This window comes from Lemur catta, chromosome 14, assembly GCF_020740605.2.
Source record: "Lemur catta isolate mLemCat1 chromosome 14, mLemCat1.pri, whole genome shotgun sequence".
Classification (NCBI taxonomy): Eukaryota; Metazoa; Chordata; class Mammalia; order Primates; family Lemuridae; genus Lemur; species Lemur catta.
This window is the reverse complement of record NC_059141.1, coordinates 55,301,922-55,326,250: the sequence shown is the minus strand read 5'-3', so window position 1 is coordinate 55,326,250 and position 24,329 is coordinate 55,301,922. Positions and strand designations below refer to the sequence as shown.

Below are 24,329 nucleotides of genomic sequence, written 5' to 3'. Positions count from 1 at the left end.
TTTTCTGTTGGGGTTTTTACCTTTTTCTTCCTGATTTACAGAAGCATTCTCTCTCTCTCTCTCTCTTTTTTAGTAGTCAAATTCATGTATCTTTATTTATGGCTTCAGTTTTAAATGTCAGTCATGCTTAGATTATATAAATATCCACATATTTTTCCTAGTACTTGTAACATTTTATTTTTCATATTATAATATTCATCTGTCTAGAATTTATTTTTGTAAAGGATATGAAATAATTCTTTTCCTTCCAGACAGATAGCTATTTGTTCCATCACCACTTATTGAGTTGTTTCATCCTTTCACCACTGATTTGAAATATGACCTTTTTGATGTGCTAGACTTCTGTGGGCTTCGGTTGTTTTGGTCTTTCAATTCTTATCCATTGACCTATTTCCTTATGCTAGATGTATAGTTTTAATTATCGTAGCTCCACAGTACTTAAAATTTTTAAGTCTTAATTTTAAAATGATATTTTATACTGGTAATTTTTTTAGCATTGGAAATTTCCAGAAAGAGATGATAAAACAAATACTTTTTTTTTCTAGAAGTTCCAAAAACTGATTGACTTGAAAACGTCTCCCTCAAATCAAAAGATGTATAGTGTCTGACAGGGGCGAGTTTTCAGGTGTGTTTATGTGGTGGTGAGAGGCTTAGTGACACGTTGGGAACAGCTTTGTGGAAGGCTTCTGAGATAGGGGCAGCCTGTGCTCTCACCACCTTGACTCCAGGGAAATTGACCTTTAGTCATGGCTTCCTGAGGAGAATGACAAAAGGGAATGACCCACTTTTGGAATAAGGTTCTGCATACAAGCATCCTTGGGCAGCTTATTACAGCAGCAGTTTATATTTAATAACTTTCCTAAAATGAAACATTAAAATATTTTTTTCATATATATATTAATTCAGGGATGTGGATTTGCCAAGTCTGCAGACCAAAGAAAAAGGGAAGAAAACTACTTCATGAGAAAGCTGCACAAATAAAACGACGATATGCAAAACCCATTGGACGACCGAAAAATAAATTAAAGCAACGATTGTTGTAGGTTGAGATCTTATCAAAAGAAATCTTTTATGTTGTTCTTTAAAATATAGGTGATTGTAATGCCCTTAGATTCCATTAGACTTTTTAAGCATCATTTTTTCAAATTCAAGGGATAAAAAATATTTCTTTTCGGATAAGCTGTGGAAATTTTTTGAAAATGACATTTTTAATTACCATTGGCATTTTGGGGTCTTCTGTTGGCAGTAGCTATGATACTAAGTGACATTTTTCAAGCAGCAGGATGGAAGCAGAACATAAGAATTGGAAATAATTGTTCAGCCTATTTTATTACTGGCTGAGCATTAGAAGAGCTTAATTATATAAATATTTTCATAGGAATTTTAAAACAAGAGATGGATTTGTCCACGTCTGTGGTGAATCTCTCTTATCACTCCAGATAACATTTTAGAAAAATACCTCTATCTTCTGATGGTAATGTAGTATTACTGCTTTTTAAGATCCCTTTTTACAAAATGGGAGCTTCTGAGAAAACTGCAGATGACTGTTTGCCCCCAAAGAGTTAGACAGGACCGTTTGGCAAGTGCACGAGTGTGTAGACATACATTTAAAATAATATATTTGCAGTGGCCTGCAGATATACTATAATAACCATTCCCACTATCCTGTTGCCATGTAATTGCCAATAAAGCCCAGTAGAGCATTTAGCAGGAGTTAGTTGGCAAAGTAGAGAAAAGATAAGAGGTGAAATGAATATATTTTAATCTGTATAGAGCATAGATTTGACTATCAGCATTAAGGTGTTTACAGATGAAATCAGTAGACTTGCGTGTCTACCAGTAGACTGTCACACCTCTGTAGGCTTTAGTGAAAGGGTCATTGTCATTTAGAAGTGAATATGTGCTCTGCGCACACCTTGAACAAACAGCAAGAATCTTACTTACTTGCTTACCTTTTTTTCCCCTAACTTTTATCTGAAGCAGTTCATCATACTACCTGCTCTCAGAAGAGAACAGTATCCTTCTCTGCCTTTACCTCCCTAAGGAGAAATAGAGAATGCAGAACCCTTTCTAGGGGTTTCTATGAAACTTTGTGAAAAACCCTTTAACCGTAGATATTTTAAAATGGATTTTTCTTAATTTCCAGAGGCAAACATGAAACATATTTATGAATAAAATCTTTCCTATTAGTATCATTTGAAGTAGAAATTATGTTTTTGCATTCATCCTGTGTAAGCATTGTTCTCGAAATGGGACTGTGTCCTCGGGGCCCAATTAAAAAAACCAAATTAGTATATAAACTTTCTAAACAAAGGACACAGCTGAAAATTGCATCTGGCACCAATCCTAACTTTTTGTTTGTCCAAAATTGTCCTTTGAGCTTAGGAATTTTTAAGACAGTCTAGGGAGTTTTCCTTTTACATGCTTTATAAGCATATTATCCTTTCTGGGCAATCGATTCCAGATACAGTCCAAATGCAGCGTTCTGATGTAAAACATTCTAGCCTGGATGAGTTGTTTGTTGGTAACCCTCGCTGCGTCTTCTAGTGACACTGGAGATCTCCAGCATTAACCTGGTTTGGGCGAATCAGTGGCGTCAGGCGAATCCTGGCAGTTGAGCCACCTCAGATGAGCCTAGTGGCTGCACCAACCTCTCCCCTTCAGCTGACTGCTGAAATTTGTTCGTTAAATCTTTGTGTAACAAGATAACCACTAAACTGTACTCTTCTATCTGTAATTAAGATGTTTTTATAATTCAACATCATATCATTTTTAGGCTTCCATTTCTTCATTATTAACTTCGAGCTAAATTGAATGATTTTGAAAGTACATTCCTGGGCCCAAGCATTTTCATAATTCACATGCATATGCTTCTCTATTGTATAAGATTCTGCTACAAAATGGCCAGCTTCCCCAGCCCTAGCTAAAGCGAAGGCAGTCCACTGCTGTTCATGTAAGCAGCTGTGTTAGTGGAGTGACCTCTAGTCTCTGTTGACCACACGACAGTATGGGCAGAACTCAGCATCAGATGACATAAAATATCAGTCAGAACCGGGGTGTAAAGATCCTGATGCCCAGTGTCTGATAATGACCATGGTAAATGTGCTGCTTCTTCACCAGACTTTCCATGTCATGTCTGACCCGCTGTAGCTTTCCTTTAATCATTTCTTCAGTTTTTTGCTATTGTTGTCCTTTTTTCAGCAATATTTTATGCTGTAGTTAATTGTCTTCTCTCCTAAGAGAGTATTATTGGTTATCATCCTAAGCATAAACTGCTGAGAGGAAGAGGGTATGTTTTATTGTTTTCTGAGAAACAGTACCAATTTATAGACATACCCAAATTCTATTTATATAAATTTTCAAATTGAGTTAAAAATTGCTGTTAACTAGAGATTAGATAAGCTTATTCTTTTGCTTCTGAATAACACATATGACTTATTTCCTCTAATACTTTACAAAAGACATTTCAGGAAATCATAACTACTTGTGACCACACAAGGGACAACTTATTTTCATTTAATTATAGTTAAAGCACTGGGTGTTTTAGTCTCTCAAAATTTGTCTTGTTTATATTGCCCTTAGGCCTGGGAGAACCATGACATGCAAATGTAGTTGCTGCTACCTTTTTCAACAGAGAAACACCTAGGTGGTGGCACACACACAAAAAAGCCAGTTCTTGAGTTTAACCACATTGAATGCATCTAGTTGCTATAAATTTGTTTTAGATACCTTTATAATTCTACTATTAAATGCTGATACTATTCTCTAAATTTCTGCCTAGGTCTGTAACCAGTGATGAAGGATCCATGAATGCATTCACAGGAAGGGGGTCACCTGGTAGGGGTCAAAAGACTAAAGTCTGTACCACACCTTCATCTGGTCATGCTGCATCTGGGAAGGACTCAAGCAGCAGATTGGCTGTTACAGACCCCACTCGGCCTGGTGCCACCACCAAAATCACCACCACCTCCACCTACATTTCTGCCTCTACACTTAAAGTTAACAAGAAAACCAAAGGGCTCATTGATGGCCTTACTAAGTTTTTCACACCATCACCTGATGGTCGCAGATCACGAGGTGAAATAATAGACTTTTCAAAGCACTATCGTCCAAGGAAAAAGGTCTCTCAGAAACAGTCATGCACTTCTCATGTGTTGGCTACAGGTACCACACAAAAGCTAAAACCTCCACCTTCTTCACTTCCACCCCCAACCCCCATCTGTGGTCAGAGCCCCAGTTCACAAAAGTCCAGCACGTCCACTTCTTCTCCCTCTCCCCAGAGTTCTTCCAGCCAGTGCAGTGTGCCCTCCCTGAGCAGCCTTACCACTAACAGCCAGCTCAAGGCACTCTTTGATGGGCTTTCTCATATCTATACCACTCAGGGCCAGTCTCGCAAAAAGGGACACCCAAGTTATGCACCACCCAAACGTATGCGTCGTAAAACTGAATTATCTTCCACAGCAAAATCTAAAGCCCATTTCTTTGGCAAAAGAGATATTAGAAGTAGGTTTATTTCTCACTCCTCCTCCTCTAGCTGGGGGATGGCTAGAGGACGTATTTTTAAAGCAATTGCTCACTTCAAGCGAACAACTTTCCTTAAAAAGCACAGGATGCTAGGCAGATTAAAATATAAAGTGACCCCTCAGATGGGAACCCCCTCACCAGGGAAGGGGAGCTTGACAGACGGAAGGATTAAACCTGATCAGGATGATGGTAAGCAAAAGGTCAAAGCTCCAACCAAACCTGCGTCCCGTCCCTTTCTCCCCAACCCCCCCAAAAATAAACCAGTCAATTCCTATTTGTCACATAGGTCTTAGCTATTTCTCTTGTTCTCACTTCACTTTCATACAGAAGCAGTAAAACTTTGACCTTTTTCTAATGCTGACTAAACCTCCAAAATGTTGTTTTTCCAACTAATACTCTCCCACCTTTTATTATTTATTTCCATTCGTAGTAACACTAGGACCCCCAGATGCCTTCATAGCGTTGCTTATGGCTTTGTAGTCCCGCATGAGTAGCCACTGTCATGCTTCTGCCATGTTCTCTCCCATGCCGCCTCTGCAGCCATAGTGCTGCTTGGTCGTGCGCTGTCAGTGCTTCCTGCAGGGGGTATTCCGCTCTTCATTGCCCTCTGCTCCATTGCTTTCTCATGACAAAGTTCATCCTGCTTTCGTCTCCTCAACAAAGCCTGATCTGTGACTCTGTGAAGTGTGCTTTCGGATGTGAGTGTGTCTGTGTGTGTATCCACCTTAGGGAGAAAACTGATTTCATAATTTCATTGAACAAATTGGCCCATTACATTTGACACCCTTTATAAAACAAAAAACAAAAATGTGTCATTTGGACAAAGTGGTAGAATTTACTGTCTCCAAACTAAGAATGGGAATGCTATAACTAGACATTGATATAACGTCTAATCTTGGTTGAAAACTATGATTTTGCTTTGTATTGCTCTTACTTTCCCTCATATATTTTTACAGCTGTAAAAAGATGACAGTGATAAATTCAAATAAAAATTTGGGTATAACAGGGAAAGGGTACTGCTGGATCTACGAGCAGTACTTAGATGTAAAAGCTTATAAAGCTCAAACAAAAAGATCCCTATTTGCCCACTATGCTAATTTGGTACCATTTTGGTAATATTTGGTGGTTACTCATGATTCAAGTCAGTGAATGCACTTTCTGCTGGTTTTAAATGACAGATACTGAAATAAAAATAAGCATCAAACAAGAAAGTACAGATGTAAATGTGATTGGAAACAAGGATGTCGTTACTGAAGAGGATTTGGATGTTTTTAAGCAGGCCCAGGAACTTTCTTGGGAGGTAAGGCCAGGATACCACATTATAGTAACAAGTCTAATATGTGGCTTCTAACTATTAATATGAAATTACTGTGTTGATTTTATAGAGGATCCCCCTCAAAGTCCTTTGTGATTCTTTAATTGTTATGATGTCATTTTTGTTGACTATACATTCAAAAGCAATGACTTTGTAGAATTGTCTCCACTCGTAAATGTAGGTAAGGGATCAGTTGGTCTCACAAAATAGACCAGACTAGCACTAATTGAGACAGATTTCAAAAAACGCTTCTAAGTGTGAAGGAATAGATTTCTGATTGTTTTCGCCTAAATCTAGAAAACAATAATTTAAAATCATTAACAAGAAGAAGAACATCACTTTTAAATTTACCAATGCTTCTTCCAACACAGATGGCCAACCATATGAAAAATGTCTCCTATTTTTAACTCTTTGGCATTGCTGAAAGCAATATTGTGTTTCTTGATCAGTTGTAGTCACTTTTAATTTTCTTGTCCAGTAATTTCTTTAAGTGGTTCCACTTAAAATATTAACTCTACTTAAGTTATTGCCACCCAAACATTGAAAAGTGAGGCTATTGGACTTCTCAAAGACAAATTTTTATGAATTGTGAATTTTTTGTGTCAATAGACAATATTCAGTTTCTATGGCCAGTATTGTCAGGTAGAATCAGAATCCCCACCCCACTTCTTTTTATGTGAGGAGGGGTTGTCTATAGGCTCTTAAGCTTTATTTTTAGTAGCAGCCAGTTGGGCTAAATACTTCTGATGGCGTCTGCCTTAGGAGTTATTGGATGTTTCCATTTCTCATTCTGCCCCATCAGGATGGTTTGTATTAGTTTTCCTTCAGCTAAGATCAATGTCAAATTTCCCCCAATCATTAAGACTTGAAGTCCTTAAATAGTATCTTTTTTTTTTTTTTTTTTTTTTTTTTTTTGAGACAGAGTCTCGCTTTGTTGCCCGGGCTAGAGTGCCATGGCGTCAGCCTAGCTCACAGCAACCTCACACTCCTGGGCTTAAGTGATCCTTCTGCCTCAGCCTCCCGAGTAGCTGGGACTACAGGCATGCGCCACCATGCCTGGCTAATTTTTTCTATATATATTTTTAGTTGTCCAGATAATTTCTTTCTATTTTTAGTAGAGACAGTGTCTCGCTCTTGCTCAGGCTGGTCTCGAACTCCTGACCTCGAGCGATCCACCCCGCCTCAGCCTCCCAGAGTGCTAGGATTACAGGCCTGAGCCACCGCGCCCGGCCAATAGTATCTTTTTTTATCTTTTTTTTTTTTTTGCCTATTTCTGGCATTCATGTATAAACACGACAAATAGTAGGCCATCATCTGAAAGATACTGCTAAGTCTAAAGCCCTTTCATTCCAAATGGTAACGCTCCCTTTTTTATTCAAGAAATATTTCCTATTCCGCGTCAGGCGCTGTACTAGACGCTGCCACAGTGATTAGGCAGGCAGAGTTCTTAATTTCATGCAGCTTACTTCATGGGAATAAAAGAAATAAGAGAAGACAGATAGTAAATTGCAAAGTTCACAATTGATTATTTCATTACAGTTGGGATAGATTTTACTTAGTAGAGGAACAGGAACAGAGGAACAGTAAGAATGTATAATAGCCATGTCATTTTATAACCTCAGTGTTTTGGGTTTCTTTTGAGACAGGGTCTTGCTATATTGTCCATGTTAAAGAGTAGTGGCCTGACCATAGCTCACTGTAACCCCAAACTCCTGGGCTCAAGCAATCCTCCTGCCTCAGCCTTCCGAGTAGCTTGGACTACAGACGTGTACCACCACGCCCAGCTAATTTTTCTCTGTTTTGTAGAGACGGGCTCACTATGTTGTTTAGGCTGATCTCAAACTCCTGGCCTCAAGTAGTCCTCCTACCTTGGCCTCCCAGAGTGCTGCGCTTACAGGCGTGAGCCACCACACTCAGCCTCAGTTTTTAATACATTGCAACAGATTGTTAAATCCAGTTCAGTAGATATTTATATGTATTTATTTGTATCATACTTGTTTCCCATCTTTGTTATATTGTTTCTTAGGGTATTAGTTTAGTCTGTTATCTATGACTCTTTTACAAAGGTGATTATCATTTCACAAGGGCTTATAGTGTTTTTTTAACAATATGAAAATTCATTTTCTTAATCATTAGTGTTCTGGTCTTAATAAGTTTTGACAGTCACTGGTAAAAGAACCAAAATGTAAGTGAAGTATGTCCTCTTCTCATACTTATATTTTATTATTTTTCTTTCTCTCTGACAGAAAATAGAGTGTGAAAGTGGGGTGGAAGACTGTGGCCGTTACCCTTCCGTGATAGAATTTGGGAAATATGAAATCCAAACCTGGTATTCCTCGCCTTACCCACAGGAATATGCAAGGTAATGGAATAAGCCTGGCAGGTATATAACTTTAACATCATATATGTGAGAGACGAAGAGTCTTTATTCTAAAGCAGAAATTAGATGATTTTAGGAAATAAATTTTGGTAGTCGACCTAAGTGCTTCTAAAACTATTGCTTTTGCCAGCACCTTTTATTTCTTGTTCTATGTAAATTCTTATGCTCCTTAGTCACACAGGCATCGTAAATTTTGCCATTTAGCTTCCTGTCCTTGATTAATTGGCTGAATGTTGGTTTTATATGAAACCAAATCAGGAAAAAAAATGTAGCTATTGTAAAATACTTGGTAAAGTTTCTTCTCCAGTAGCCTTTTTCATTTTCTTAATTTGACCTGTTTTATCTCTGATTTCTGCCATTCTGTTTTTAAGGTTTTTACAGAAATTTAGCAAAAGAAGGAAAAACGGAATAAAGTAGATGGGAGTCCATAGCCTTCCTGAAATCTTTACTTTTAGAGCCAATTGTGACTAATTTATTAAAAATGAAGAGAAAATAATGGTATCAGCATTTTCATTTGTCTTGAACTAAGATTAGCTGTGAGATTGTCTTGAACTTAATATATCCCCAGATAGATATATTATGAATAGATTCCTTCCATCAGCTACATCAGGGTATACTTTATTAGTTACCTTCTCAAGTGTTTTAGTCTGCAAAGGTCTCAGTAAATATAAACTTCATTTTCTTCTAGAATAGATCTTTTTCTTTACCACGTGGTCTGGCCAATCATATAACTGGACAAAATGAGAAAGGTGTTCAAGAAGTTAAGTTGCAAACTAAGAGTCAAGAGTCTTGGTTTCTCTCCCCAGCTTATACCACTTGGCTGTGTGTTCTTGAACATTTTTTTTTAATGGGTAATCTTTAATTTGTATAGATAATTATAAGTCATGTGCTCTGAGAACTTTGAATAAAATGGGCACGTAATTGCAAGATTTAAAATTAATATTAGCTGTTTCTGTTATCTCTCTCCAAAACCTTTTTCCCCTTTCTTATACCCCAAAGACCTTGCAAGTGCGTGTAAACATTTTCTTACTCATTGTACCCAGCAGTGCTTTTTTAAACATGCAAAAGGTACAAATAAAAAGTGTTCCTATTTTTAAGGTGAGGAAAAAGTCAGCGGGGGAGAGAAAGCTGTTTCTGAAAGAGACAGTGGATTTGGTAGGAAGCAAATTAGGTCTTTTGACACTTTCTGCCCTGCATTTACTGCTTTAGACCATATATAAATCTATGATAATAACTTAAGAGTAACCTCATCCAGAAGTAGAAACAACTAAGTTCTAGGACTTCTCTCCCTCATAAGTATGCAGGTGATTTTAAAAATAATAAATTCAATTCTCTCTAAGTTTGAAAAATTTGCATGGTCACCTGATGGGATGGCATTCTTATTGTCAAATTTTAGGGTGGTGTTTCCAAGTCTGATCTTTCTTTCCGTAGGATATTTTAAAGGAAAGAAATGATTTGTTCACAAAGTAAAGGCAGCACATATTATGGATTATATTGACAAATAGCGTAAGGTTGTTCTTACATTCTCTTTACTACTGGCTTTCTTTTCCTTTTTCTTTCTTTCTTTTTTTTTTAAACTATTTCAAATCTTATTATACAGCCCGTTATGACTTAGAGAAAATTGAACGATATTTAATTTCTCCCACTGAACAATATAATCGATCTGATAGATTCTCTGATTTTTAAACTTTAACAGATTACCAAAGCTTTACCTGTGTGAATTCTGTCTTAAATATATGAAAAGTAAAAATATTTTGCTAAGACACTCAAAGAAATGTGGATGGTTTCATCCTCCAGCAAATGAGATTTACCGAAGGAAAGACCTTTCAGTATTTGAGGTAAGGATGTGTGAATAAAAAACTCAGCTTTTTGAAACCTAGTACTCCTAATTGTTGACCATGTCCTGATTTGTGTCTAGAAGGTACAAGGTATATGTAATTTTGACATTGAAATTCAACTTCCCTTTAAAATTAATCTCCATGTCTTTGGAATGTTTATCAAACCATAATAAGCAACCATTTAGATTGACGAAGGATCACTACTTCATCACATTAACATTTTTGTCTTTCCCTAAATCCCTGTCTACACCAGATATATTCACCAGTGAATTTATGATCTCCGCAGCTCTTTTTAAATTCAACTTTCTTTGGCAGGAGAAATTAGCTTTGTTCAGCAGCTCCAGCCAATGTCTGGCAGGTGCTCACTCTTCCAGGGAATTGAGCAGCTGTACATATCTCCTCAGTACACAACCACCTGTGTTTGCATCCAGTTCTTGGCAGGGTGGATAATCCTTTTGGTGAGACCCCAGCAGATGTTGGGACTCCCCCACCACCCACCCATCTGGGTGGATGGCCACCCCTGGAGAACTCTGCTGTTCACAGGAACCCCTTGTGGCCATATGTCTGTCATTGTGGGTTTCTTGAAGACATTTTGTATTTCCAGAATTGATTTAGTAGCGGAAGGTCTTTGCCTTTATATAGTTTCATTGTTTAATTATGTTTCTGTTGTCAGTTTCAGGGATCCAGTTTAGCTGAGTCAGTTGTACCTTGAGGAGACCATGCCTTTCTTTCACATTACTGTCTATTTACAGGGCTTCTTAATTCTCTCCTTGTATCCTCTTCCCTCTAAGTTGCACACTTCTGTCACCCTGCTTCATATTCTCCACTGTGACCATCTTGGTGTGTGCATTGTTTTTCATTCCTGGCTGCTCAGAACAAACCTTCGTTGTAGAGCAGACATGATATCTTCTTTCTCTGAAATATTTTACTTTAGGATTCTCTCTTTTTCTGAATTGTTCAGACTGAAATTTATTATTCTGCCCCACAGCTCTATTTCTGGCCTGCAATGTCTTGCCATCATGTTTAATAAAGGGAAGGTTATAAATTTCTCACATAGACCAGGCTCCCTCTCTCAGTCAGGGACCCGCTAGTTTTTCCCCAAGACTGATCAGAGAACACAGGAAACTCCAGCTGTATCTTATGATTTTTTAAAGCCCCTCCTCCTGGTTGTACCAGGCTGTTTTGGCAAGCTTGAAGGAGGAAAGCAGTTCTTACTGGGAAGGTTAGATGGTATGTTAATTCTTACTAAAGGATAGGCATGGGGTTTCTCCACCTGGGCCCTATTGATATTTGAGGTTGGATAGTTCTTTGTTGTAGGGGCTGTGCTGTATATTGTAGGATGTTTAGCAACATCCTTGGCCTCTGCCCATTAGATGCCAGTAGCACAACCACCTCCTCGAATTGTGACAACCAAAAATGTCTCTAGACATGGCCAAATGTCCCCTGGGGGGCAGAATCATCCCCAGTGAGAACCACTGGCCAGAAGGAAAGCTGAATACATGTTTCCTGACCTTCCTGTTGTTGTTAATGTTGGGATGCTGCCCAGCCAGCCCCAACCAGTTGAGATGACAGAGCTGCTCTCTGTTGAGGCTTCACTAATGTCACAAGTTCAGCCTTCCTGTTAGCTCCTTCCTTGATGCCTTGGATCTTTTCTTCTAACCAAAATGAGATAGAAATCACTGTTTCATGTTTCCCAAAGGAAAAAACCATGGTATTGGCCTTAAGTGATTATTAAATAAGTCAGCATGAGTCAGCATTGAGGTTGAAACTCTCACAAATCCATGGAAAGTCTTCTCAGAGCCAAGAGAATCTGTCTTGTTAGGCTGGTAAGAATGGTCTGCTCTTTCAGAGCAGGTGCTTTTGGACCATCCAGAGATGAAAGGGCAAACATCAGAAAGAGGTTTATAAAATTTATTTACACAAATAAGGACTTGGATTTGATAAGTACCAAGGTCCCTAGTCTAGAATCTGAGTTAATACTTAGGAGTACAGCATGTGGGGAACTTTTCATTTAGCAGTTTCCTAAGTAACTTTAGAAATAAATGAAGAATAATCATAGATTACTATTTTCCTATCTTTATCTATTCCTCTTATATTAGACCTTTCACAACTGATCAAGACTTTTACTTTGGCATTGTCATCTCTCTATTTTTTCTGGTTCACAGATAAATACATCTCCATCTTTCCTTTTCTGTAAAATACTGCCATTTCCAAAAGGACCATACTCCCAAATGCATAAAAACTTCCTTTAATTAAAGAGAGAATTGTATCCTCTGTGTCCATTGCCCATATTTGATTATGTTGCTATGTGTGGGACTTAGGTTATATCCAAGGGAAATAGTTATATGAAGTCTAAAAATAATTTGTGCAATATGAGAACCCATATGGTCCACAGGAGACCTGAGAATGGTCAAGTTCATTGTTAAAGAGCTCTGGTTAGCAAATATCCATTTCCCCTAAGAAAAGTGCTAGAGACATACTTCTTGAATCTGCTGTGTTTTCTGTTTTTGACAAGTAACTACATTTGATCAAAGAAATTGGCATCTGTGCCTAGCCTCCTGTCTATAGCCATCAGTATCACAGCTTGATTCTTTTATTTTGAAGAGAAGTAGACTGTAATCATGGTAGTTATTGTAGGTTGAAATTCATATCACTTTCTCTGTAAGTATTCCCAACATAGAAATTTTATCTTTTCCAATTATATTTAAAATGATGCTTGGGATAAAACCAAAATGGAAGCCTCTTTGCTAATGCACACTTCTGGGGAATCAGAATAATACAGTTCATTTATTTCATTTTTATATGAAGCCCTTTTGAGAACAACATAAAGTTTAGCTTCTTTGAGAAATATTTTCATCTGTTTATATTTCTTTAATACAGATTTACTTGGTTCAAATAAAGAGAGAACATGACTGATCATTTTTAACTCATCATAAATTGCAAGGAAAAATTATTCCTTTGCTAGTGGGTTGGCCCTTCTTTAGGTAGCATAAAGGGAAACTTAAGCTACCTTAAATTTACCCTAATTTAAGATAAAAGGTGGAATTCTGATTTGGCAGTGACAGCTGTTTCCTGGTTAACTATATTTATTTAATGAAGTGTTTTAATCTCTCAATTTAGGATTTGGAAATAAAACTGTATGCTTTCTGAAATACCATATAGAAGAAACAATTTTATATTGAGCAATATTTTTATGTTAAATAATGTTGTCTGTTTCTTTTTGCTAGGTTGATGGGAATATGAGCAAAATTTATTGCCAAAACCTTTGCTTGTTAGCCAAGCTCTTCCTGGACCACAAAACGTTGTATTATGATGTCGAGCCATTCCTTTTTTATGTCCTTACAAAAAATGATGAAAAGGGCTGTCATCTGGTTGGATACTTCTCTAAGGTAAAACAAGAGCCAGCATGACCTTCATTTTCTTTTTCAAAATGTTTTTGGTAGAGCCCAATTCTTTGAATAGGGCTTTTTTATGACTATAATTTGAATAAGTGACACATGTTTTTGAAAAGCTCAGGTTCTTGTTCAGAGTTCATTTGAAAAGACAAAAACAAAAACACTGTGCCTAGGAAGTGTGTAAAGGACCTCAGCACTGTGTGCTGCGTTGACTGTCACCATCCATGTGTCGTTATAATTGCTGCCTTGAAGACCACTTAGCATCTTTGATTTTCTCAATGTTAAGCTTGTTTGCTTTTTCCCTATAAGTGGTGTCAACATGAAGCTTTCAGTGTAATGTAGCATTTAAGAGGTACTTCTTCTTTCTCCTTATTGCTTTCCCTCTGTGATCAACAGTATCTCATTGAGTTAGAACATTGGCATTTGGGCTGTCAAGCTGATATAATGACTGATTTTACACTTTCATCTCTTATTCTCTGTGCTATTGCTTTAAGTTCTGAAACAATCTCACCTTTAGAAAGCCAAAATATCTCCGTCTGTTAGCATAGGGAAGATTTTGACATATTGAGAGGATGTAGCTTTTTTTCCCCACTGGTTCAGAGGAATTCTCTTGCATTCTTCTGCTCAAAGGCTTCTGAGAAACAGTGACTCATGCAGTAAAGGAAAACTATGTTTGGAAGTGTCTACCCTGTAATGACCTTAATTTTCCTTAAGCACCTAGGAAATAGTTAAATGTACCAGGATGGTATATAAATAGAGACAATAATTATGAGACTTCTAGGCAGAAGGTAAATTATCTAAACTCTGTATTTTATTTATTTTATGGTACATTTTTTATATTAGGTAATAAATGAATTTTGATGAAACTGCTCTTGAGCAATATAAATGGAATACTTGAGAGAAGTGCCATTTTTATGGAGGATCAAAAGATAGACTATATATGAAGGTACTTGCTAAACTTAAGAATCAACCCAAAGATCATAAACAAAAATATTAATAAGAATAAATAACCACATTCATGGGAACCTGCCTCAATGTTTTAATCCACATATTTGGTAAAACTTTAAAATGAAAAAGAAAGTTAATTTGCACATTATAGATTGAAAAGATGACAGCGCATTAACAGAGAATAAAACAATAAATAAATAAATCTATTTATATAATTTATAAAGCACTTTACGTTTTTTGTAGATTTGTAAAGATCTTTTTCTGCAAAGAGTGAAAAAGAATAGTGGACATGATTGTCCTTCCTGTTAGAAAATGGTGTTTCTTGAAATGTCTATGAGTTTAAACGCAGGGCTTAATGGTGCCTGCCTTCCTTATGCTGTGCTGTCCTGTTCCCGTGCCTTGCACTGGCCTCTGGGTACTACCGTGTTATACAGTTGGTGGTGACTCTTGCAGTTTGAATCTCTGCCTCTCTTCCGCCCAGGATGCCCAACATTTTACCCAGAACAAACTCAACTTTGCTCATTTTGTCACATTATCTTCTATGATATGGCAGCAGCTGCTGTCATTTCTTACTATTTCAGAATACTAATATCCTTTGGCAGTATAGTGAAACAAAGTCTTAAAAATAACCATGTTAAAAAACTAGATGAAATGAAACCGTATTCTAATGTGCCGATTAGAATGTGGAAGACTCTGGTCCTTGGGAGTTATTCTTAAGGTAAATCCTAGAGGTTATTAGAACAGCAGTTCAAGGATAGCCAGAGAGGGGCCAGGCTAACCTAGGAAGGTTCAGTGCAAATTGTTACATGCATATGACTTTCCAAGCACGTAAGAGATGGCTCTAAACGAAGGAGCAGTTATTTTATCCATAGATTAGAATTTAGCTGTAGTAACATGTGTTAAGGGGGTGAAAAGGATCACTGCTGTATTGGATTTCAAAAAAAAAAAAACTCCTAAAGGTAAGAATAGTTCTGGACAAAGAAAGGCATTGTATCAAGGATGAATTCTTTTAACCCAGAGTACATCTCTTTTTAGATAGAGTGACCCATTTGTCTAACTTTGCACAGTAGACTAATTATTTGAACATTTGCCATTGATGTGCACATCCAGTGATGGACAATCTGTCTTCTTAGGAAAACACATTGTTGCTTCCTCTTCATTTTTCAGAGGCTCCTTAGACAAATGTGCAAAAGTTGGGAGCGCATCTTTTTCACAAAGAAATCTTTAATTCTGCCCTGTAGGGTTTTTTCCACAACCATTTCCTATGTTCTTTCAAATAGGTTCATTAAAGATCTGGGTGTTCTGAAGTAATTCTTGGATGTGGTCGGTACCATTTGTGGTCAATCTTATTTGTGGTTTATATTTGGCCAGAGCATTCACAACCTCAAAAGCCTTTTCCAGATCTTCTCTGTGTAGGTTTTGGCAGCTTCTGTGTTCTCTGAATAAAATATTGCTGCTCTGATGCCACATCCCATGAAAATTGCAAATTCTTCTTTAAGTGTAAGAGCTGTTTCTCACCATATTCTACCCCATCTTCCTTCTGGTTTCAGACTGTTGGTAATATTTTGGTGTCACTTTTGTTTTGAGGCTTTGGGGTTTCTTGTTGTTGCCTTTTTTGTTTTGTTTTGTTTTCCTGGTTTGAAATGCAGATTAGTTGTTTCTCTAGCTTTTTACTTTGACTTTTTATTCATAGGAGAAATATATTTGCACATCTACCCACGTGTATACTATTTTAGTTTCACTGGGGCATTTGCTCAAAGGCAGAAGACAGATTGCTGTTGCAGAGTTGTAGATTATTATTTGACAAGGTAGCTGGCTAAGTCCTAACTTACCGTGCTGGGTGATGTTATTTTCTCCATCTCCCCAGTTACTTGAGCAAGAAAAGCATTTCTTCCATCCTGTCTGTATTTTGTTTCATTTGGTTCATATTTCTTTGGATTCTTTATTTGTTTTTATGATACTGACTTTCACAATAAAGATATAATTGAGAGGTATGCCCAGAGTTGATGGTTTGTTGTTAGTTGATTGATTAACATGCTGGGATTTTTCTGCTTGAGCCTGACCTCACCCGTTGGCTCACCTTAGTGGACTGTTTTACAAGGACAGTGACAGGTGCAGGGAATTGCCCACTTCAGCAGAGCTCTGACATACTTGATCTGTTTCTCCTTCCCTCAGGAAAAGCTTTGCCAGCAGAAGTATAATGTCTCCTGCATAATGATCATGCCCCAGCACCAAAGGCAAGGATTTGGACGGTTTCTCATTGATTTCAGTAAGTGAAGTGCGTTATTTACTTTCATGATCCAGGGAGCTGATGCTGTTACAGGAAACAGTAACACATAAAACTTTATTTAACCTACTTTATTGTTTTTATCAATAGATAATGGGTTTTCTATTTATATTTACATAGGTTAGAAAATCTTCCTCAAGTGAAAAATTTACTGCTGCTCAGTTATTGTACTCTAGGAAATTGAGACTAGATCTCTCGGCAGTGTCACTAGCAAAGCCATTACCCTGAATGAACCTGCAGAATTACATTCCATTTCGTGGTGCTCATGCTCATTAGCACCAAAAGAAGCAATTATTTGCGATTAAAGCTAAAGGGAGTGTTATTTAAAAAGATTTTCAGCTTTCTAAAATTCTGCCTCTAATCTATATAGTACAGAGCAGGAAAGGTATATTTCCATTTAGAAAAACAATTCTTTAGGTAGCCTATCCTGAGCCTCTAGTAGAAATTACTCTTGTTTTGTTAATTTCCTTTTCCTATTATGGAAATTATTGTTTGTATCTAGAGGTTTCCCAAGAAATATTTGTTTTATGTGAATGTGTGTGTATCTTCTGTGCCTCCTCAGTGAAAACCAGAATAATATATAAAAGGATACAGAGGATAATGTTTTTAAAAAATCAGTGTTTTCTTTTCCTCATTTATATTATATTGGATGTGTAAATGTAGTGTTAAGGCTGCATTTGGAGAATTGATTCCAAATATCCAGATAACATGACAACCAGATATTCCATGACAGTAGTCATTTCTGGTCTTACAGAAATCTGTCACTAGGAACTGGGTGCTTCTTGATTACCAGGTTGCAGTTTGTCAGATTATTAACTGAAAGAAGGAAAATTTAGGACATTGCATAATCTTCACAAAGTGTATCAAATGCAAAAAAACACAATGTAAATGTGCTCACAGAAAACTATGAAGAAATATTTTGCATTTAAATCTGTATTGTTAGATACTGAAAGATTAAAGTCTGAGTATAAAATAACTGCATAGCAATTTTGGACAGATATGTTTAATTTATTGACATTGAAGGATATTGATTATTTTTCTATTTTTAGATAACATTTTCAGTTATTAATTCATTACTCCAGTCTTATATATTCTTTCCTGACCTAGTTATCCAGGAAACTAGTTATCCCAAGGAGGGCCATCTTACCAGGAATTTACCGTTTTTATTTTATGGAATCCTAGCTGTAATCAGTTCTAAGGGCAAAACCATTTGTCTTGTTCTGGAATTTTTTGTGCCACCATTCATGTGTTGTTCATAAATATTATAGTTTCTGGTATATGTAGCAGCCATAAATTATGATTGTATCTATATGGTACAGAATAAGGCAAACTCCTTTGCTCAATATTCAAGATCTTCCAACACCTAGTTCCAACTTATCCTTTTAGGCTTTTTCATCTACTAATTTCCTTTTTCTCAAATATTCTGAGCATACCTCCATTTTTTTTTGTCTTTGCAGTCCCTTCCTTGAAATGACCACTTCCTCATTTCCCAGCTTCTGTCTGTCCCAAATCCTACCCATTGCTAAGAGCCAGCTCAAGAGCCTCTGCTTTTTGATCCCACCTCCTGGAGTTTTATCTTGTACCCTTTTAGTTCCGTATTCTATAATATTGCACTTACACTCTATTCGCCCTTTTGTGGTAATTATTGATGTAAGTGTCATACTTCCAACTTACCATAACCTTTTGGATACTTTCTTCTTTGTATCTGGTATTATCCCTGTATAATAATATGTATTAGATGTATTTTTGTTGACATGAATTGAATCCTGAAAGTGACATGGTTACTGCCTACGATAATTTTCTACCTAAAATTTAAAAAGGACTGGTATTTACTAGGTAAAAATTCAAGCTCTAAATTCAGTCACATCTTACTTGTACAGCATGATTTGGCACTAAGGCTTTCTACGTAAGACAACAATCCAGGTAACAAAGACATTCTTTTCAAATGCTGTCTTTATTTTAACCATTAGAGTCTATTTTGTATTTTTCAACATAAACTACAAAACACATTGAAACCTTTTCTGGATGGCCCAGGGCCATGATGATGAATGCTGCCCATTAGGATATGACCAGACAATGTGGTGTTTGAGGGCTTTAGATTTTCTCTTTCCTGTACCCTTGGCATTACCCTTACACTGGAGGAGGTTTAGGAGTGTGGTGGAAGATTTGAATAAAGTTGAAAGGGAATTGGTGTTATTCCTTCAGAGAAGAGGAGAGTAGGGGAAGAAATTTATAACTCAAAGAAAATGGGAACTAGTGTAAATGCAGTAGAAATTCAACTTAAAACCAAAAGAATTTCTTGACTACAAAAGTTTTAAAGAAGATACAATAGGCTGCTGAAAAAAAATTGATAGCATCTCCTTGGAAGTTATTTAAAATGGTAGATAAATATCCTTCCAAAATAATTGCAATCCAGTCTTTTGCAGAGGGAGAGGATGAGTCACCTGACTTTTCATGATCATTTCTTACTTCATAATTCAAAGCTTAGGGCAAGAAAGCTAACTAAGGTTGCAGGTTTTCTAAAATCTGTTTTTTTAAGGGAACTTTTACTGGTTCAATTTATTGTATTTCTATTTTCTGCATAGGCCTGCAGTCTTTTGGTCAGGGGTGCATTTTCAGTAAGTCAAATAAAGTTGTAAAGCAAGAAAATCTTTACTTTGTCTATAAAAGTTCCTAAATTAGCAAACTGAAACAAGATACCAGCAGGGAGAAAGCTATATCTCCCATTTGCACACGATCACAGATACGGGTAGAATATAATACATTGTGTGTATACAGATGCTCCTCGACTTATGGTGGGGTTACATCCTGATAAACCCATCATAAATTGAAAATGTTGTTAAGTCAAAAATGCATTTGATACACAACCTATTGAACATCGCAGCTTGGCCTAGCCTACCTTAAACATGCTCAGAACACTTACATTAGCCTACAGTTGGACAAAATCGTCTAACACAAAGCCCGTTTTATAATTAAGTGTTGAATATTTCATGTAAGGGTATTGTACCACTAGCCCAAGCAAAGATCAAATTTCGAAATCCAAAGTGCAGTTTCTACTGAATGCACCATTATAACGTTGAACCATTGTAAGTTGGGGATTGCCTAGAGAAAGAACTGCAAAGATAAGGCTTTGAACCCTGTTCTCCAGGACAGTGGGGAGAGGCGGAATGGTCATCCACAGGACCAAGTGCTGCCCTGGGATTAAGAAGCTTGTCTGTGGCTTCCTAGGACAGCTCGTCCAGAATTTGTCAAAGCAAGGTTCCCTAGGAGGTCATTTGCAGAATTTGGCCAAAATGACTAAAGGGCACCAACTCCCATCCCACCTCATAAATTTTGTGACTCTTCGCCCACACATCTGGGCACTTAGGTGTGCGTACTGCTACTGGGCTGTCACTGCTTCTAGGCCCTCTCTTATGACAGAGCTAGGAAACAAGGAATATTTATGTGTGTGTGTATGTACACACATATATAGGTATGTGTGTATACACATACATGTACACATGGGTGTGTAATGCATACACACATACACATCTATCGTAAGTTCATACCATTCCAGAAAGATACCATCACAAGGTTTTATTCTATCCTCTCCCTTTCCGTATTTGTAATTCTCTTTGACAGTGAGAACCCCTGACTTCCATCAACCACCATATATTTACTCATGTGCTGTGCCCTAGAATACACATTAAGTAGTTTCTGAATTGCTGACTCATGCCACTGTGAAAAACAAACCTCCTAACTAGAGGTCAATATTTATATACAGTTCTTTTTGGCTTCACCCTGAGTGTATTTAGTCAAAATACTGTGTTTAAATGTTACTTGAGTTAGTTTCTTTTTCATCTTTTTTTCCCTTCAGTGTGGTTATATTATTCATTGAAATACATTTATACTTATTTGTTTCTGTTTGTTTTCCATTTTAGTTTTTTTCTCCATCTTTGTTAACCTTTTTTTTTTTTTTTAAATTAGAATGCAAAACGTTGACATAATTTTAAGGCCGGGTGCGCTGGCACACACCTGTAATCCTAGCACTTTGGGAGGCTGAGGCGGGAGGATTACTGAGGCCAGGATTTGAGGTTGCAGTGAGCTATGATGATGCCATTGCACTCTAGCCTGGGCAACAGAATAAGACTCCCATCTCAAAAAAATACATGATGTTAAAAGTTACAACTATATTAAAGGCCATCCTCGGAGAAGTGTCATGCCCCGCCTTGTCTTTTCCACCCATTCCCCAATCCATTCCTGCGTGTGACTGTCTTGTCACAGGTACTGTAGCCTTTTGCATTTTGTCTTTTCTAATACATCCTGGAAATCACTCCATAGAGATTTCTTATTCTCTTTTACACCTGCATTGTACTCCATTGTGTGGATATACATAAGTTTATTCACCTACTGTCCTATGATGGACATATGGGTTGTTTCCAAATATGCTGCAATTTTAAACGTACTGTAGTGAGCAATCTTGGGCATATTTTGACTTACATATAGGATGTTATATATTCTTTCAGTTGTTTAGGACTCTGCATAGCTGGGTGGTGGGTGAGCAGATAATGAATTGAGGCCTGCAGAGCCAGAACCCTGCTTGATGAGCAGGATACAAAACCTGTCCTCCTCTGCTCTGACCCAGGAGAGACCCAGGGAAAACCAGCTGATTCAGTAGTAGGTGGGAGAACAGTATGCCAGATGGTGGTGAGAGGTTGGCGTCATCACTCACATGTGTGTTTGTGCGTATGCATTTATCTGATTCCAAACTGGAGGATGGAGAAGGATGAGAAGAGTCACTTCTATCATTTTTTACCTCTTTCATTCAACCTTTATTGATTAGGGTATCCCAGTCTACACTCTGCTAAACACTAGTGACAAAAGTGAAGAAGCCATAGCTCTTGCTGGGTGGTCAAGTTCACTGACGAGTCAACAGTTGCTCTACAACATTTTGTTCAGTATGCTTTGAGAGCTCACAAGAAGTTGAAGTGAAAACATTCCAGGCTGAGGGAACCACATATTCACAAACATGACCACATGAGGAAGCACGTTAGATAGATGGTTAGGTAACTACAAAAGAAATTTCAGGTCCATTAAAGACTTCAATGATTAATAAAAAACAAACACACAAAAAGATTAAAAAGCTAGAAGAAAGAATATATAATTATCTCTCTGATCTTTGGAATGGTCAAGGACACCTTAAGCATCAAAGCAATGAACGAAATCATGAAAAAATATGCTGATGGTCTTGACTATATAAAAATGTAAAACTTCTATCTAGTAAAAAGTATTAATATTTAAAAGCAAACATAATGGGCTGGACGCAGTGGTATGCACTTACAGTCCCAGCTACTGGGGAAGCCAAGGTGGGAGGATCACTTGAGTCCGAGAGTTCTGGGTTGTAGTGCACTGTGCCAATCAGGTTTCTGCACTAAGTTTGGTATCAGTATGGTGACCTCCTGGGAGCAAGGAAACCACCAGGATGCCTAAGGAGGGGTGAACTGGCCCAGGTCAGAAATGGAGCAGGTCAAAACTCCTGTGCTGATCAGTAGTGGGATTGCACCTGTGACTAGCCTGCCCTCCAGTCTGGGCAACACAGCAAGACCCTGTCTCTAAAAAGGAAAAAAATAAGCAAACATAACCGGAAAGATATTTGCAACATACACGCCAGGCAAGAGTTTGATAGCTGTAGTGTTTAAACAAATATAAAAGGGAGATTTGATAGCATTAAAACATAAACCGTAATAGAAAAATGGGCAGAGGACATGAACACAGAATGTGCAGAAAAGGAAAATAATAGGTGGCAACAACATTGCTGACGTGTACTGAGTGACTAATATGTGCCAGCCACTTTCCTATGAGTCCTGCAATATTGACTCATTCAGTCCTCACAACAACAGTTGCAATACATGCTTTAACTCCATTCTATGGGTGATGAAACTGAGGTACAGTGACACAAATAATAAGTAGCACAGCTGTAATTTGAACCCAAGCACTTTAACTCTTAGCCACTACATTCCAAAGTCTCTTAAGTACAAACGACTAATTCAAATAAGAAGAAAATTATTGGTGATTTTAAAATCCAAATTCAAATAACTGTCATTTTTTGCCCACCAAGTTAACAAAGACCTTACAGATCTAACTAAGCTGGTGTAAAATGGACACTGTTATATTTACCTAAAGAAAGTTTATATTTGTAGACATTTTCCGGAACTTTGTCAATATGTATCAAAAACATCTAGCAGTTATTTTTTTTAAAGATGATTTTTATTAAATCATGTCATTGCACTTGGTCATTTTATTGCTACAGCAAAACAAGGCCATTAAATTATAATACTTCTCATTTTTTATTTAAGTGATTGTTTCATTCTGCTCATACATTTCAAGTTTAAATGCACACATAAAATGTTTATCAAAAAATCTAGAAAGCACTTGGATTTTTTTTCTGTGATCACAATAAGGAGCATAAAATAGAGAATCATCTGTTAACACTAATAGTTATTTTTGAAAGGAATTTCTTCTAAGGAAATCAACATTTCAATCAACATACATTTATTTCATACTTAATATAGCAAAATTGTTTTATATTATTAGATTTTAAATAGGGGGCTTCCTCTTTTGCTCCACCTATTACAGCAATATGAACTCATAGTAGAAAGTCAGAAAAATATAGTTATAATGCCAGAAGAAAACGAAATCCCTCACAATCCTGTCACTCAAAGAGTTAATGTTTTTCTGTACATTTGTCCTTCACACTGTCATTATTTACAATAAGATAAAAACTGAAACAGCCTTGATATTCAAAAGTAAGAGAGAACCATCATTCCCGTGAGAAAATTATGGGATATTCATAAAATGGAATATTAGTAGCCATTAAGAATCATATTCTGAAGAATTTTTAATAAAATAGGAAAATGCTTGTAATAATTAAGTGGCTTTCAAAATTATACGCATAATATGTTCTCAATTTTGTAGAAAATGTATGCAAAGAACAGAATAGAATACATTTCTAGATTATCTCCAGAATTAGAATTATAAATGATCTTTATTTTCTTATTTATACTTTGCCGTAACTAAAAAGAAAATTAAGAAGCCAGAGGCAGTGAAGGCCTGACCTAAGGTAGTGACAATGAGGATGCATGGAGACTAGGCAGGCATTTTCCTGTTGTTCTGCAGCAGGTAGAACACGCCTCGCACGGAGCAGTGCTCAGTAAATAGAGGTTCGTGCATCCACTGAGCTCAGAAAGGTAATGAGCACAGCTTTGTTTTGCCTTGGATCTGGGTGTCCATGTGCAGCTTTCCGTCCATGTGCAGCTTTCCGTGGAGTTCAGAGCTCAGTAGGAGGTCCCTGTTGGAGGGAGTTACTAGGAGTTGCAGGCATGTGGTGTTGGCTGAAACCTAGATGTGGGCGAGGACAACAAGGGGAAAGTGTAGGGAAATGGCTGAGTATGGTGTGCTTGGAGTCCACCATCTAAGGGGCTAATAGAGAATGAGGAGCTCCTCGAGGAAATGCAAGAAAATCAGGAGAAAACGGTGTCAGGAAAACCAAAAGAGGTCAGCATTTCAACACAACAATAACAGTAATCATAATTGTAGCTGACATTTCTGGAGCACTTGCTATGTGTCAGGCACTGTCACCTGAATTATACAAAGTCAATCCTCA

At 37.2% G+C, this 24,329-nt stretch overlaps 1 protein-coding gene across 6 annotated transcripts in view; it reads left to right on the top strand.

Moving 5' to 3' along the window:
- The window catches only part of KAT6B (lysine acetyltransferase 6B), a 192,887-nt gene that overhangs the window by 139,115 nt on the left and 29,443 nt on the right, over positions 1-24,329 (top strand). For 2 of the 6 annotated variants that reach the window (XM_045568938.1, XM_045568937.1), the window contains exons 7-13: positions 907-1,039; positions 3,782-4,713; positions 5,703-5,824; positions 8,086-8,201; positions 9,916-10,057; positions 13,285-13,446; positions 16,576-16,669. In XM_045568938.1, the coding sequence (XP_045424894.1) occupies positions 907-1,039; positions 3,782-4,713; positions 5,703-5,824; positions 8,086-8,201; positions 9,916-10,057; positions 13,285-13,446; positions 16,576-16,669 (1,701 nt within the window). Of the gene's footprint in view, positions 1-906; positions 1,040-3,781; positions 4,714-5,702; positions 5,825-8,085; positions 8,202-9,915; positions 10,058-13,284; positions 13,447-16,575; positions 16,670-24,329 lie in introns of those variants that run through there. The other 4 variants (XM_045568940.1, XM_045568941.1, XM_045568942.1 and 1 more) reach the window with 4 other exon arrangements.